General features: G+C 40.8%; 1 protein-coding gene across 1 annotated transcript in view; it reads right to left on the reverse strand.

Annotated features, from left to right (window-relative positions):
- The window catches only part of PLXNA4 (plexin A4), a 796,616-nt gene that overhangs the window by 126,359 nt on the left and 654,890 nt on the right, over positions 1–15,367 (reverse strand). Inside the window, exons 20-22 of the mRNA XM_075599345.1 lie at positions 11,490–11,724; positions 9,365–9,507; positions 1,911–2,179 (exon numbers count right to left, since the gene is read on the reverse strand). Of these exons, the coding sequence (XP_075455460.1) occupies positions 1,911–2,179; positions 9,365–9,507; positions 11,490–11,724 (647 nt within the window). The remainder of the gene's footprint in view (positions 1–1,910; positions 2,180–9,364; positions 9,508–11,489; positions 11,725–15,367) is intronic.

Genomic DNA, 15,367 nt, shown 5'->3' on the forward strand with positions numbered 1-15,367 from the left:
TGTACAAAGTGAACCTGTGTATTTGTTACCGGCCAAAGGGGAGTTTTAAATTACAAATGTTATATCCTACTAATTAGTCTCTTATCAACACGTAAAATCTTGATATAAAATATAAAGGCAAAAAAAACCTGAGACGTGTGAAACCGTGACATGGGGACTTGGGAGCGAGGAAAGAGTGACAGAGTTAAAACAAGACCTCAGTGGAAAACTGCAGGTGTAACCTTAACAAAATATGTCTAGACTTACGATAGCAAAACAGTGGTTAGAGTAAAAACAAAATAAAAGAGATATCTCCGATCCCAGCTCACAATTTGTACTTAGTGGGCTAAACTCTGAAAGATGGTTCCAATTACATTTTTATTGAGACCAGACAGTTGTTCCAAGACATTGCTATATAAACTATCTCCAGCATCCAACAGCACTAAATAACCGCTCTCCTCACTGGGCACAGCTCCTCGGAGATACAAACACCAGGCGAAAATAACTTATCCGCGCTCTCCCTGTCACTGCACCACTAAGGACTTTATCGCATTTTTACATAAACGCCATAAACATTGACGGCACCAAAAAGAAGCAGAAACTGACGTGTTTCACAGTAAATTCCAATTTCATACGGTTATTTTGTGCGCAGTTGCTTTGTAAGCCTGTGACAGCAGCAAAATGTATGAGGCTGAGAAAAATACCCGCTCACTACAGAACAAAATCAATAACTGCAGACTTTTTTTAAAAAATAATACACAGAAATGCCTAATTCCTAACACGTATGTCCCTATCACTAACACTTATTTTAGTAGCAAACTGTGACTCTACCAGTAATTAACCCTGTCCATCTGACTCTCACTCGCTGACTGACCGTTTTAATCACAACTGTCTCTCTCATCATTTAGACTTCTCCTCATTAACCCTTTGAGTTTGGTAACGGAGGGTCCCAGACCCTCTGAGACATCGGGATCACGTGATCACTGTGTCACTGATTACAGGAATGCAAGAGTCCTCCTCCTCTTCCAATCCTGTGTCTGCTAGATCCCACTCAGTGCTCCGTAGGGACAACGAGCTAAAAGCCCATATGTTTGGGGTTTCTCAGAGCTTGTTGGGAATCTGTATGTTTATGTTCATTACATACGCCTATAACATATATTATCTTTAACTGTTCAAATAACTCTGCCCAGGACATACTTGAAAACGAGAGGGAACGCTCAATGTATTACTTCCTCTACCACAAGCCCATCAAACCACACCTGTACTACAAAGACAATGAGGGCCTTATTCACTAAACCCCTACATTACCACTGCAAAATCACCCAATAACAGCATCCAATTTGGGGAGAGAGAGAGATAATTTAGAGAGAGAGAGAGAGAGAGAGAGAGATTTCTATTGAGTAAGCTGCAATGGGGCTTTCCGTGCAGTAGGGCGAGATTGGCACAATCACAGGTTTAATGAGTAAGCCCCTTAGTGAGATTTTTTGGCCTGGAAATGTCGTTATCACAGTTTAATGAATGGGCTCCTAGGTGCTTGTGCAAATCCAAGGTGAAGAAGCAGTTGCAGTTAACAATGAGTGCATCTCTATGCCCGCTGCTTTAAGGCTCCCTACAACTTAATCCATAGATAATTGGCATTCCTGCCATACTGAATTTGTGTGGCCACTAATCCTGGCTAATGACTATAAAGAGAGTCTTTATTTCAAAGGGTTTTGGAGGAGATTAGGGAACATTCGTTGCACTCTTTCAGGATGTACAGCTGTAATTAGGGGAATTAGCCAATAGCATTGTTACCATGAAGAGTACTCAGATGCCTAGAAGTCAGATTTTAGCATTACCAGGTGGTCCTTTCCAGGGAAAGTCTTTCAATATGAGACACTGCCTAACAAAGGAGTTAAAGGGCCAGCTCTGGAAGTGGGTTTGTGCCTCACCTTCTCAGGAGCAGTTTGGGATGGTTCTTGCTCTCCAAGTTCTTATCAATGAGATCAGAGAGGAGCTGCTTCAGTACATCTGTGGAATATTCCAACTTGCTCTGTAGTACCGTCATGATGAGAGAAGCCACGTTCCCTCTGTCACGCATGGAGAAGCTACGCTGAGACTCCAACGTCCGGATAAAGGAGAGCAGGAACACCTTGTTGTTAATCATCTGTGCAAACAGCTTGAGGCCCTTCTCCACCCGCTCCTGCCTATAACCAGGAACCTGTTGGGAAAAAAACAAATGAGTATGAACGTGTTTCACGGAAGAGAAGAAAGTGGACATTCAATGAAGTATTCAAGGGCAATGAGTGGTTTGCCTCTCCAGCCGTGACGTATTTATTAAGGATAGAGATCTTCATCTGCCTCCTTGGAACCAAATTTCCAAGATGGTGCTTCTGACGTATGTCTAGAATATATGTACAGGTACAGATGCATAGAAGCTAATGTTACTAGTATCTTGTAGAGATGCGTGGACTGTAAAAAAAAAAAAAATATCTAACTTTTTAGGACGTTTACAAGCAAAAACCTCTTATGCCTGAAATATGGGGTAAGGGAAGAGAAATGGAAATTGGGAGGCGGAGGTAGAGCGGGTCCTAATTAATAAAGCACTTAAGGTGCGCCGACGAGTATTCTAAAACTTGCCTTGGAAATTCTGGGTCAATATCCAGGTAATGCTGCCAACATTTCAGTGAAATTTCTACAGACAGACTAATGGCCCATTGGATTAACACAGCGGGGGTCCCTGGCAATCCCATTCAAACTGAATGGGACTGCCTGGGACCCCTGTTGTGTTAATCCGATGGGCCATTTGTTTTTCTGCAGAAATGTCACTGAAAATGTTGCAGCATTACTGGGGCATTGTTGGCGATTGCCCCAGATTTTCCAAGGCCAGTTTTAGAATACTTGTCGGCGCGCCTGTACCTCCCAAACCAACCCTCTGCATAACATGTGCAGTGATATCAGTTAACACACCTTTTAAAATGTAAATTATATTCAACTTGTTTTAATTGGCATATTTCCTAGTTTTCTCAGGTACAGTATTTCTCTGCACGTGGTATAGATGGGAGGTGTACAAGGAAATTGTTTCTCTGTCTCCCTCTTCCTCTCCTTCTCGCAATATAATCTTCTCTGGGAAAATGTGACCATTTTTTTTCAAAATTTTAAATTAAAAAAAGCAAACACTTGTGAGCACATTTACAAGTCTCCGGCAGGTCTGCAACGCCGACTCAAAATCTTCACATTTAAACATTTTTATTTCATTTTGACTAGGTAATTTAAGCCAAACCTTCGGTCACATTTTCTAAAGTTTGAGTGAAAAACGTACTGTCCGCAAAGTAAATTTGATGCCTGTATACTACTGTCCTGTTGTGTACCCTATAACTTCTGGGGTTGGGTTATCTGGAAGATCTTACTTAAGGCGAACAGATTGCTCACTAGAATGAAGCATACAGTACTTTGCACAGAAGGGTACCACGTTGGGAGCCATACATTCTGCACATTTTCATTCAGGAGGGGGAAAACAATGGTTTTTATAGTCACAATGACAAAAAAGTCAAGTTAATGCATGTCAACCACAACAGAAATGGAGAGAACCCAGCCACCCATCCCATTCTTGGGAATGATCCCACAAAATGTAATAAACATGCTCAGCCCCTCAAATTCAGCCACTTAATTGAAAGAGGATGACCGGTATCAACACATAATGTTGGCAGAGAAGGGCGGGTCGCCGTGTCGGTCCTTTCTTCCATGTAGTAACAAAAGAAGAAGAGGGAGGAGGGGGTATGATACCTTTATTGCACCAACAAGTAGTTGAGATGTTACAAGCTTTCCAACCTCTCAGGATCCACTTGTTGGTCCGAAGGACCCTGAGAGGTTGGAAAGCTTGTAATATATCAACTACTTGTTGGTCCGAAGGACCCTGAGAGGTTTGAAAGCTTGTAATATATCAACTACTTGTTGGTCCGAAGGACCCTGAGAGGTTGGAAAGCTTGTAATATATCAACTACTTGTTGGTCCAATAAAAGGTTTCATACCCCCTACTCCCTCTCCCTCCTTTGGTACAACACACAATGTTTTGAGCTTGTGATCTCTTCTACAGCAGTTCCTGGCTCAAGGCAATCTGTCGTTACATTAAAACCAAGGCTTGGTTGAAGTCCCATTAAAAATGTACTCATAGTATCCTCGTGAGCATAAACTCTTGCAAAGAAATTAGACACCCGTTAAAAAGGTTGAGATTTTTGCAAGATGGACATAAAAGGATATGGATGTTTTCTTTTAAAAGAATACCTTTTGGTAAAAATTGCATGAAAATTGAGGTTTAACATTTAAAAAAAAAAAAAAAAAAAATAGAGGTTCTCCTTTCCGCCACTTATGTGAGGCAACGTTTTCCTGGCGCCCCAGGTTTGTATTAAATACAAATCCTGCGTGCATAATTTCAGTGCACAAACTGACTGTTACTGCAGATAAAAGCACCAGCAGATTAAATATAAACGTAGCTACTCAGAATGATGCACTAGTTACATTGCGATGCTACATTACCAACAATTCATGCTATTTAACTCAAAAAACCGTGTCCAATTGTAACTAACACACACATACAAGAATTTCTATTTTACGGTATATATATATTTAAAATGAACACAAAAATTGCTTTGTGGCTGATTTTTCAGGGATTTCCAGTATTTTTCTGAAGCTTTATCCTGTATTGTCAAGCTGATAACAGCCTTGAAAAGCAATAAAGTCGGAGATCCTATTTGCAGCCAATTTGATTTAGGAAGCTTTGTAAATAATGTCCCGCGTGTCGCTTTGATTTACTGTGCCTTGCTTTGGCACGGGCAAATTCAGCTAGATTTACCCCCCCAAAAAATAGTTTTTGTTTTTGTATACTACACATTGTACCTAACAGACTTGTTAGTGAGAAAGGTAATAAAAAATCCTAACTTATTTGAAAGTACTGCAGCCTGAGCCGCACGTTTATCAGAGAAAAGTTAGTTTTCCGCTCGTTGGTGGAAATGAATGAGAAAATACATTGGAAATCAGTGTGGCGGGCAGCCTGTTTAGAACGGGATTTGGAGAGGGATATTTTTTTCAACAATTAACTTCAGAAGACATTCCTACCAGGGACCAGTTCTTGATTGTACTAATTAACGTGAGGCCATTAGCAGGAGGCGATGTAACAAAGTACATTTCTTTAGAACCATTCGGTTACCAGGTGTCCAGTATTGAACTGGACTGTCCTGTAGTTGGACACACTGTCCAGTAAAAAAGTAGAGGTAATACTGGACATGAATGCCAAACAAATATATATTCACCGCGCTTCTCCGTGTAAGGAGCATGCTGCTGGTGAAAGGATTGGCCATACATATGTGAAAAAATAGAAAGGGAATCCCTGCGCTTCTCCTACTGGGATAGCATTAAATAGGGAAATAAATAATCTATTGAGACTTACCTTGACGTTGGTTAGCAGGTTTGGCATTATTTGATCAAAGGATGTAACCAAAAGTCTCCTCTGTCTTACAGATTTAGTTTGCACTATGTATATTTATTTCCCCATTTATTGCTATCCCAATGGGAGAAGCGCAGGGATTCACTTTCTGTTTTTGGACATGTATGTGTCTGGTATGACCTCTCTGGATATAGTGACTTGACCGGCTTGGGGGGCCGTGGGATTTCCCCGCGCCGGGAGAGAGCAGGGCTGTTGCTAGAGGGATGGGCAGCTACCTGTCCATCAGCTCCTGACTGCTTGCATTACCCATCAGCAGCCAATCAGGAGGTGGTGTCAGGAGCCTGGGGGTGGGGCCAAGGAAATGAAAAAGCATGGAGGTGTGTGTGTGTGTGTGTGTGTGTGTGTGTGTGTGTGTGTGTGTGTGTGTGTGTGTGTGTGTGTGTGTGTGTGTGTGTGTGTGTGTGTGTGTGTGTGTGTGTGTGTGTGTGTGTGTGCGTGTGTGTGTGTGTCTTGAGCGTGTCCCACCTTTCACCATTGTTTCCAGTATTTTTTTAGAAGCTACCTGGCAACCCTAATTCTGTACTATTCATAAAGCATTGGTATTGTCTTTTTTATATCAAGTATTGTAGGGAAATATAGCTAATTATAGGTCAGTTACCAATAGAAATGGGCAAATCCTTTGCTCAAGTTTGCCAATTTGGTGATTTATGAGTCGTTGTTGAGAAAAATATTGTGTCGATATATACATTTACCAAATATACCCCAACCACGGATATCTAAGTTTGAGAGCACTTTGATATCAATTTTTTTTTTTAAGTTTGGCAATTTCATTAGTGAAATTGTTAAAATTTGCAAACTTCATCCATATTAAAAAACAAACAAAAACCAATTCAGTAGAAAAATAACAAATCACACGATTGTCTTCAAATGTTTTCCCACTCCTTGAATTTCCTACAACGCCTGTGGGAACCTTTGCCACACTTACATTATGGGGGGATACAGAACAAAGTTCACTCATGGGGGTATCTGTATACATTCTGCCGATCTTTAAAATGGCTTAATTCATCGTATAGTGTAGGTTGGCTACAGACAAGGTCTCTGAGACTCCAATGAGCACCCAGTAGGTATAATATCCCTTTTAGCTTCTTAGACACTTCATTTGAGCCTTTGCCAGCTGCATTACTCAGCTTACGGTACAGTATCTGGCCAGAGACAATGTAAATACCTAATCAATGGACACACTCAATGGCATTTGTTCTAGGATTTAGACTCTTCTGTTTAAGCCTGGTCATTGATTCTGAATGATGAACTTTTGCAAAGTACAGATGTGGTACTGTAAGAACACATGGACTGGGTTATATTTTATTAGGGGTCAGGGAAGGAGGGTTTGGACACATTAGGTTACAGAAATATGTTTGAGAACAAGTAAGTTGAAGTACTGTAGTGATTACACATTTATAGTAATGATACTACAATACTCATTTTTCTTTCCGCCTTTTCCCCCCTACAGAAACGCCATTAGATACAGGCTCTAGGAGACTTTCTGAAGGTAGGAGGGCAAGCGCCAATTTTGATTGAATTTAGTATTAATGTAATTAGAGACATAAGAAATATCTGATTCGCTGTTGCTGACAATATTGGACTGTTGCACGCCGCGCAAAAATGTCAACGCTCACAAAGAGAAACGGCAAGCGCCACAAATGTACTCAATGAGTAAAATGTGCCTTAAAAGCATATTTCCCCACTAGTCTCTTCCTGGTTAGGGAATATAAGTAAGGCACAAGAATCAGTGCTGTGTTTCCCCTCATATACTGTAAGTCCATAGGACGTCTTCCAGCGCTGGAAGATACCTTGTGGCCCATTCACTTGAATAGCCATGAGGGGCCATATTTACTAAGCAGTCTTCTGCTACAAGACAATTCCCGTTACTGAAAGACTCCTCACAGTCCATTCAAGTCATGGCCTGGACGGTGTCTTATGGTAGAAATATGGTTCCTCGTGGTTATTCCAGTGAATGAGCCACAAGGTATCATCCAGCGTTGGTAGGTATGAATGTACAGTATGTATGTCTTTATTTATATAGCGCCATAAATGTACATAGCGCTTCACAGTAGTAATACATATCATATAAATAACAAATCATATAAATAACAGGTCATGGGAATAAGTGCTTCAGGCATAAAAGTAACATTAAGGAAGAGGAGTCCCTGCTCCGAGAAGCTTACAATCGAATTGGTAGGTAGGGAGAACGTACAGAGACAGCAGGAGGGAATTCTAGTAAGTGCGTCTGCAGGGGGCCAAGCTTTATGTATCATGTGTCCAGGATTATCCAGTGCTATTCATATGCTTCTTTAAGCAGATGTGTCTTAAGGTGGGTCTTAAAGGTGGATAGAGAGGGTGCTAGTCGGGTATTGAGGGGAAAGGCATTCCAGAGGTGCGGGGCAGAAAGTGAGAAAGGTTTAAGGCGGGAGAGAGCTTTAGATACAAAGGGGGTATAAAGAAGACATCCTTGAGAAGAACGTAACAGTCGGGATGGTGCATAGCGGGAAATTAGGGCTGAGATATAAGGAGGGGCAGAAGAATGTAAAGCTTTAAAAGTGAGGAGGAGAATTGAGTGTGAGATACGAGATTTGATCGGAAGCCAGGAGAGGGATTTCAGGAGGGGAGATGCGGAGACAGATTTAGGAAAGAGTAGAGTGATTCTGGCAGCAGCGTTTAGGATAGATTGTAGGGGAGACAGGTGAGAGGCAGGAAGGCCGGACAGCAGGAGGTTGCAGTAATCGAGACGTGAGAGAATGAGGGCCTGAGTCAGAGTTTTAGCAGTCGAGTAACAGAGGAAAGGGCGTATCTTTGTTATATTGCGGAGGAAAAAGCGACAAGTTTTAGAAACATTTTGAATATGAGAGGAGAATGAGAGAGAGGAATCAAGTGTAACCCCTAGGCAGCGTGCTTGGTGTTTTATGCAATACCACTGTACATAATGTCCCATTTGTGTGATTTTAAGTTTCTTTTGTGATAAAATCTGGAAAATGTGTGAATGTTCCTAGTTTTCTCTAATGTCAGTAATGTGACTTTCTTTAGGTATTTGAGAACATACAGACACACTCACACAAGTATAAACAAATAAATGCATTGTGGAGGGGATTTCTGCTTCAAGTGCAAGCTCATATTATAATGCCACTTAACCTCTCTTATCTTTGTTTTTCTTTCAGACATTCCATAAATGTACAGAATTCTTTGCCAGCCATATTCATTCATCCTGGGGATCATGTACCTTTGGTCTATGCACCTCAGTAAAGGAAATTAGATATATATATATATATATATATAGTATATATATATACTCATTTATTCTGCAATATATATATATATATATATATATATATATATATATATATATATATATATATATATATATATATATATATATTGCAGAATAAATGAGTTCTTCAGTATTAGGTGATACCTTTTTTATTGGACTAACAATTTATGTCATAGGACAAGCTTTCGAGAGTTCTCCTCTCTTCTTCAGGTCTCGAAAGCTTGTCCTATGACATAAATTGATAGTCCAATAAAAAAGGTATCACCTAATACTGAAGAACTCAATTATTCTGCACTATCGCAACTGGACTAACACGGCTATTTTCTGCTTTATATATATATATATCATAATAATGGAATAAGCAACGTGTACAAATGTGTTTTAAAACTGTTATTTCGAGTTCTGCACCTCAACCTACTGATGTAGAAAAAGAAATTAAATAAATAAAATGGGCCATGTTTATTAATTTATTTTAACAGGGGGGGGTTAGAATGACCCCCTACTGCCTGTTCTAACCCGCCCTGAGATAATCACGTACACTGTTAGATAAACTGGAGACCCAATCACAGTTTACAAAAGGTAGTGCTTTCCTGAAGGATGCCGACTGGACGCTGCGTCTGGTTTGAACATGCTTTATTTACCTCTAGGTCCCGTAAGACAGGATGGTCTTCAATGCCAGGGAACAGGACCCGCATGGTGTAGGTACGATAATCCAAGAAAGGGATCCCAGCTCCATCCAAGTCACTGGTCAGTTCATGAATGTCCGTCTGAAGCTCGGCAAAAGCTGAGATGCAGAAAGAAAATAGTCGGCTATGATTATTTGACTCCTGTGGTTAATTGAAGTGATGTCCGACTAGGATATGTAATGGTTTCTATTGAGATAATTAATTACAATTACTTGGTGATCTTTAGCTTTGTGCAGATGATAAGTTAATGCCCTTTGTTAAATGGATGCTTCTTGCATCCCTAATTATAAGGCAGTACCACTTCCCCATACATTTCCATGGAATAAGAATAAGTCAGACACAAAGCTATAACAGTCTCATTGACTCCCATATCTTCTCCAATCTAACGAGTCACACCCGATTGCAACAGATTTTGCCCCCTTCCGTATCTCCTCTTTGGAGATGTTCCCTCTTTTTGCTCCACATATTGCACCCTGCCTAAAGTGCTGCAGACGCAGGAAAATGAATCCATGAAATGTACCAAAGACACAAGGTCGAAGGAAGGTCACGGGTCAACCTCAAATGTGATAACAGTTTGGAAATGTACTGTAGAGTCTGATTTTAAAAAAAAGACCCTTCATGCTTTATCATAAATTACAAATATTAAAACTTAACAGATGACAGCAATATGTGGAAATCAGTTAAATACTGTCATGCAATGTTAACTCTTTCACTGCCAGAGAAAAGTCAAGAAAGCTCTACAGACTGAGATGTGCTTTCCCCCCGTCAGTACCATGTGAACATTCTACCCCGCTGCCTCTTACATAAAAAGGAAAATTACAATGAAATTAAAATTAAATTAAAAACAGCTATGGAACAAAATAAGCATAGGGCTAGAAATCTTCTGTAAAGTGCATGACATTAAGCTCATGTCCACATAGGTACTTTTTGCAGGGTAACTGCACCTTCAAAGAAAGGGTTTAACATGTGCTTTTCATTAGTAGTTGTAGACAGCGCAATAAATGTCCCTTTTAAAAGGGTTTAAACTGAAAAGGGATCAGTGCATTACAGGTCAGTAGAGAAATGTGGAATTGTATCTTAAGCTCGTACAGTCTTACATTGATGTGAAGTACCTGAAGATGTACAGCTTCTAAAAGCTTAGTGTACTGGGCTCATATTCACATCTGTGGCGTGATGATGAGGAGGAACACGAACCGCTCAAGTACATACTGTATAAGAACACACTAGTGTGCTTACTAATACCGGCTGTTCACACTATACCATGACTAGCCAAATTGTTTAGGGTCCATTGACTAAGACGTAACCTCCGTTATCGATTTAATAGTGTGCATTCAATGCCATACTGTAGCTCTGAACAATCAATAATAGCTACCACATGGCACTTAATAAACCCTCAACACATACATTTAACAAACACCATCAGTTGATTCCAGGGAAGTGGAAAGGTAATATTTGCTAGCTTTGTAAACTGTGGTCTCCTGCAAATACACATTGGGGCTATTTGTCATTGGGCTGGTCAGAGACCAACTTTTGAGCTAAAAATGGAAGAACATTTTTAATCCCAAAACAAACTTAAACATGAAAACTCTATTGCAGTTTGATTCAACTGTATAAAAAAAGAGCAACTGGTCTCAGTTATCTCCTTCCAGTGCCTTCCCGCCGATCCAAGAATGGCACAAGAACCAGGACACACACATGGTCTTCTCAGCTATCTGAATGGAAGAGTCTTCCTCTCCTGCTGGGGATAGCAGAGGTAGGGATAAGGGTAGTGTGATTGCATTAATCACATGACCCTGGTATCAAACTCTCTGTGAAACAAGACATCTTGGTACGGAGAAGATTAACATGCATCAGAAATGATAACCTTAAAACGGAAGACTTGAGCATACCCCAAATATTGCAAATTGAATGTATCACAAGTTGATCAGAGAAATGGACCAACGCTGTAATCACGTCCTGGTTCATCATCAGGACTCTTTCTTTTTTTATTCCATGGCACCCACACAGATCACCATAGACTTTCAAGTCTTTATCCCTTTCACTGCTGGAGGCTGTAATAATGGCTAGGTCTCTAACTCACCTTCTTTGCATTCCAAAGCCACGCGTGATTCAAGGTTGTCCATCTGCATCTGCAGCCTCTTTAGCGTCAAGTCGCTCTCGCGGGATTTCCGTTTATACGCAATGAGCACGGCCACGATAAAGATTATGAGTAGCCCGCCAGCTGCTGCAATGCTGACAATGGCAGGGAGGCTTAACGGGCTGTCAGGGGTTATATGGACCATTCCAGGAGAGAATTCCATCCCTCCCACTCGAGCCTGCAAATAAATCAGAGATCTATTCACCTTTTGAAGAGCAGCTTTTCTTGTTTTGAAAAAGCAGGTGGAAAAAAGCCATATGTGCCATGTTAACCAAAGAATGTCCGCTGGGATGTACTTTTGCATTTGGAACCCAGACAGCATATTTAATATTTACACTGTGTGAGGGATTGTGGGATATCACTGTTGTGTGTGTGGTATATCCAGGAATGAACACAGTATTGGCATTTAAATCCGGATCCCAGACCATATTTGATCTTGATACTGTCCGATATTGTGGAATAAAAATGGGTGGTGTATCAGCATATATACAGCTCAACCCCCTTATAACGCTATGCTTAGGGTCCAAAGAATCACATCGCGTTATAAGCGGATCACGTTAGAAATAATGCACAATTGTATGCATTGTACAATAAACTATTTAAGATACCAATAATCGTGTTGTAAAGTATTCATAAATATGCAAATTGGGAGCCGTGCTTGCATCGCGTTATAAGCGGATTCGCGTTGTAACGGGGTTGAGCTGTACAGAGGCGACACGTTTTATTTGCATTCGGCTAGTTCCGCAAGCCGGGAGGTGTCCCGGCTTGCTAGCCGAATCCCCTCGGCGTGCCGCGCGTCACCGATGCGCGGTCACGCTTCATCGGGTGCCTGCGCCCCCTGCGCGCGTGCCCAGGGCTCCCCGAGGGAGCCCTGGTGTCCCGCGATGTGGGGGACGGCGGTGGGTGGCTCCGGGGGACCCAGCGGACCTGTAGAGGGGAGGGGGAAGCCCCGATCGGAGGCTTCGGCGCGCGCACGGGACACCCCGGCACGCGCCCGGTTACTGTCGCGGCCGAGACCGGGCAAATGCTCGAATAAACTTGGCCGCGACAGTACCTACAATACGCTGGGAAGTTTTAAGCTTTTGTTAGTGTCCATTCATTCTAAGTTTATGCTTTGCAGAGTCCGATGTGATGGAAAAACACTGCAGTTGCGTCTCCACAATACAAACTTCCTTTTAATCAGCATGGCATGAGCGAGCCTTTCTTGGAGCCGACACTACATTCCCTGTTAAAAACAATGGATGTTTTTCTGTAAAGCTTTCACGGCAGAACGCGATAGATGTCATTAATCATTGTCATTAATACAGTTCCCTGCAGTCTGCTGCGCTGAGACAACGACAGGAATAGAGTTAGGATAGAACTGAATCTAAAGTCTATAGATCTACCAATAATTAGTATGGATCCTTCCAGATTCCTTGGTAAGATATTCCACCAGCGATGTAAAGATTTAGCCAGCTTCTTTGTTCATTCTAATGTGATATGTTATTATATTTATATCGCAATGTGCTGAGCCAACAATGAGCCATCATTTTGTGCCTTGTTGTTCTTTTGTAACATGCTTTAAATTTGCATTCCTCCCCCCAAGAAATTTCACTTTGTGAAAATTCACCACATAAATAATGAAATATGCCTATAATTAAAAGAAAGGACAGACAAACCATTGCTTCTTATAACAAAATAAGCCAGACTTTTTTTTTAATAGAGACACCTGGAATATCTGTGGTATACTACAACTTAAAGAAAGGAACAATGTCTGTAAGGAGTATAAAATGGCAAAATATTGCGCATTTTTATATTGAGTTTCAGGATGGCAGCGGTAAATAAATAGCACGCGGACTGAATATATAACGGGTAACAGGAGATCCTGAGAGTATTTGTAGATTACCACAAGAGTTTAGCTATTTTTCAGCAGCTAGGGCAGGGGCGGGCAAATCTAGTCCTCAAAGGCCACCAACAGGACATTTATCCCGGATATCCGTGCTTCAGCATAGGTGGCTCAATCAATGGCTCAGTCAAAGCCTTGGCCCCTGATTGAGCCACCTGTGCTGAAGCAGGGATATCCTCAAAACCTGACTTGTTGGTGGCCCTTGAAGACTGGAGTTGCCCACTCCTGAGTTAAGGGAATAACATCAGCTGTGGTTTTGGACAATGACAGAAAGCCATCCGCATGAATGTGACAGTATGGCAGAACAGCGAATCACAGACTTGATGCCACGAGTAAGCTGAAATCTGTCCAGTTTTATCTGCCTTCCTTTACCCAGCACTTTTAACTGATAACCTTGTCTTCTTTGATTTGCTGCCAACACTCTGACACAGCAAAGGCTTTATGTAGAAGTTGATGGCAAATCCTTAACTCACATTTAATAGTGTGTGTCATATTAATGACACTCGTTAACATAGCTTAATGCTATTATCTTCCAACTATGCATAATTCATGCTCGGTGGCCTTTTCTGTAGCTTTATTAACCTAGGGTAGACACAGTACTGTAGCTAATTCCCACATACCAGGTAAGGTAAAGGTAGAGAGGTTGTGGAGACTACTTATCAGTTCTTAGAAAAAAAACAAATACAAAATAATTAGAATATTTCTTTGAATGCATCGCCACATCGGCTCTTCGTTATACCTTTTCATATGGACTAACGGCATTTTCTAATAACAAGCCTTTCTTGAGCTAATCATCTTCCCTCGTCACGTCTGAGATAATAAATATACTGAATGTCCTTATCTTTTTCTGGCAAAAACAGATACCAGGGAAACAGAGAAATAGCCTTATAACCTTGTTGTTCTAGCTATAAATTTGGTGTTTGACACATGGACAATTAAGTGGCTGTTTGCTGTGGGTTAAACAGAAGAGGAGGAAGGGGAGAAGTGATTACTTCTATATGTCCAGCTGGACCAGGCTGCCAACAATGTTATCTCAGCGGGAATACACATGGAGCCAGGGTTATTGTTCCCACGTTAAGGTGGGATATTCTGTGTTATCACTGCCATTGAATCATATGGAAGCTCTGTGATATTCCGTGGTACAACGCAATAACCTGCGTTATCAGGACTGTAGGTATAATAAAGTTGGCTACGTCTGTGCATACTGCAAGAAGAGTAATACCAAGACATGGAAAATCCAATTAAAGAATCCAAAATAGGATAAGGATGTGTCAAATAAAAGAAGAAAGCTTTATTTCAACAAACCATTAAATATATCCACTGCGTACACTTATAATTACATAAATTTCAATTGCTGATTGTTTTCTATGTATTGGTTCTTTCAGACTTTCTAACAAGACAAGTGCTTACAATGGCAACAAAAAGTGACATTTCTGAAACTCGTTGGGGGTCTCTATGTATTAAAATTGAATTTTTGGTGTTACATTGATGCAAGAAAAGCAAGATGCAATATATTGCATGTTCAAGCAGGGGCGGCCTCAGCAAGATATGTACTGTACCAAACAAAATTGCATATGTATGTCATAAAGTTAGTTGAAAGTTGTACCTTGTGTAAATCCTACAACGTCTGTTTATATTGCCAGCCCAGAATTAGAAGTGCTTATGTTGCTATGTATCAATGATAATAATTTTTTTACATAGCAGGTAAGCCAAAATGTTAGCCAAATGTTTTCTTTTCACAGTATGGTTATTATAACATATATTTAAACAAAAATGTGATATCTACTAAGTCACGGAATTCTATTTTAAATTAAATTGTATCTACCTGCTATGCAACACAAACCCAATGCATCAAATGTCATTTCAGACAACGAACGCCATACAGTGAGACGTCACATAACGGCCTACCTACCACACACATTTTATTAAGGTTTGT

The sequence above is a fragment of the Ascaphus truei genome, chromosome 5 (assembly GCF_040206685.1).
Source record: "Ascaphus truei isolate aAscTru1 chromosome 5, aAscTru1.hap1, whole genome shotgun sequence".
NCBI lineage: Eukaryota > Metazoa > Chordata > Amphibia > Anura > Ascaphidae > Ascaphus > Ascaphus truei.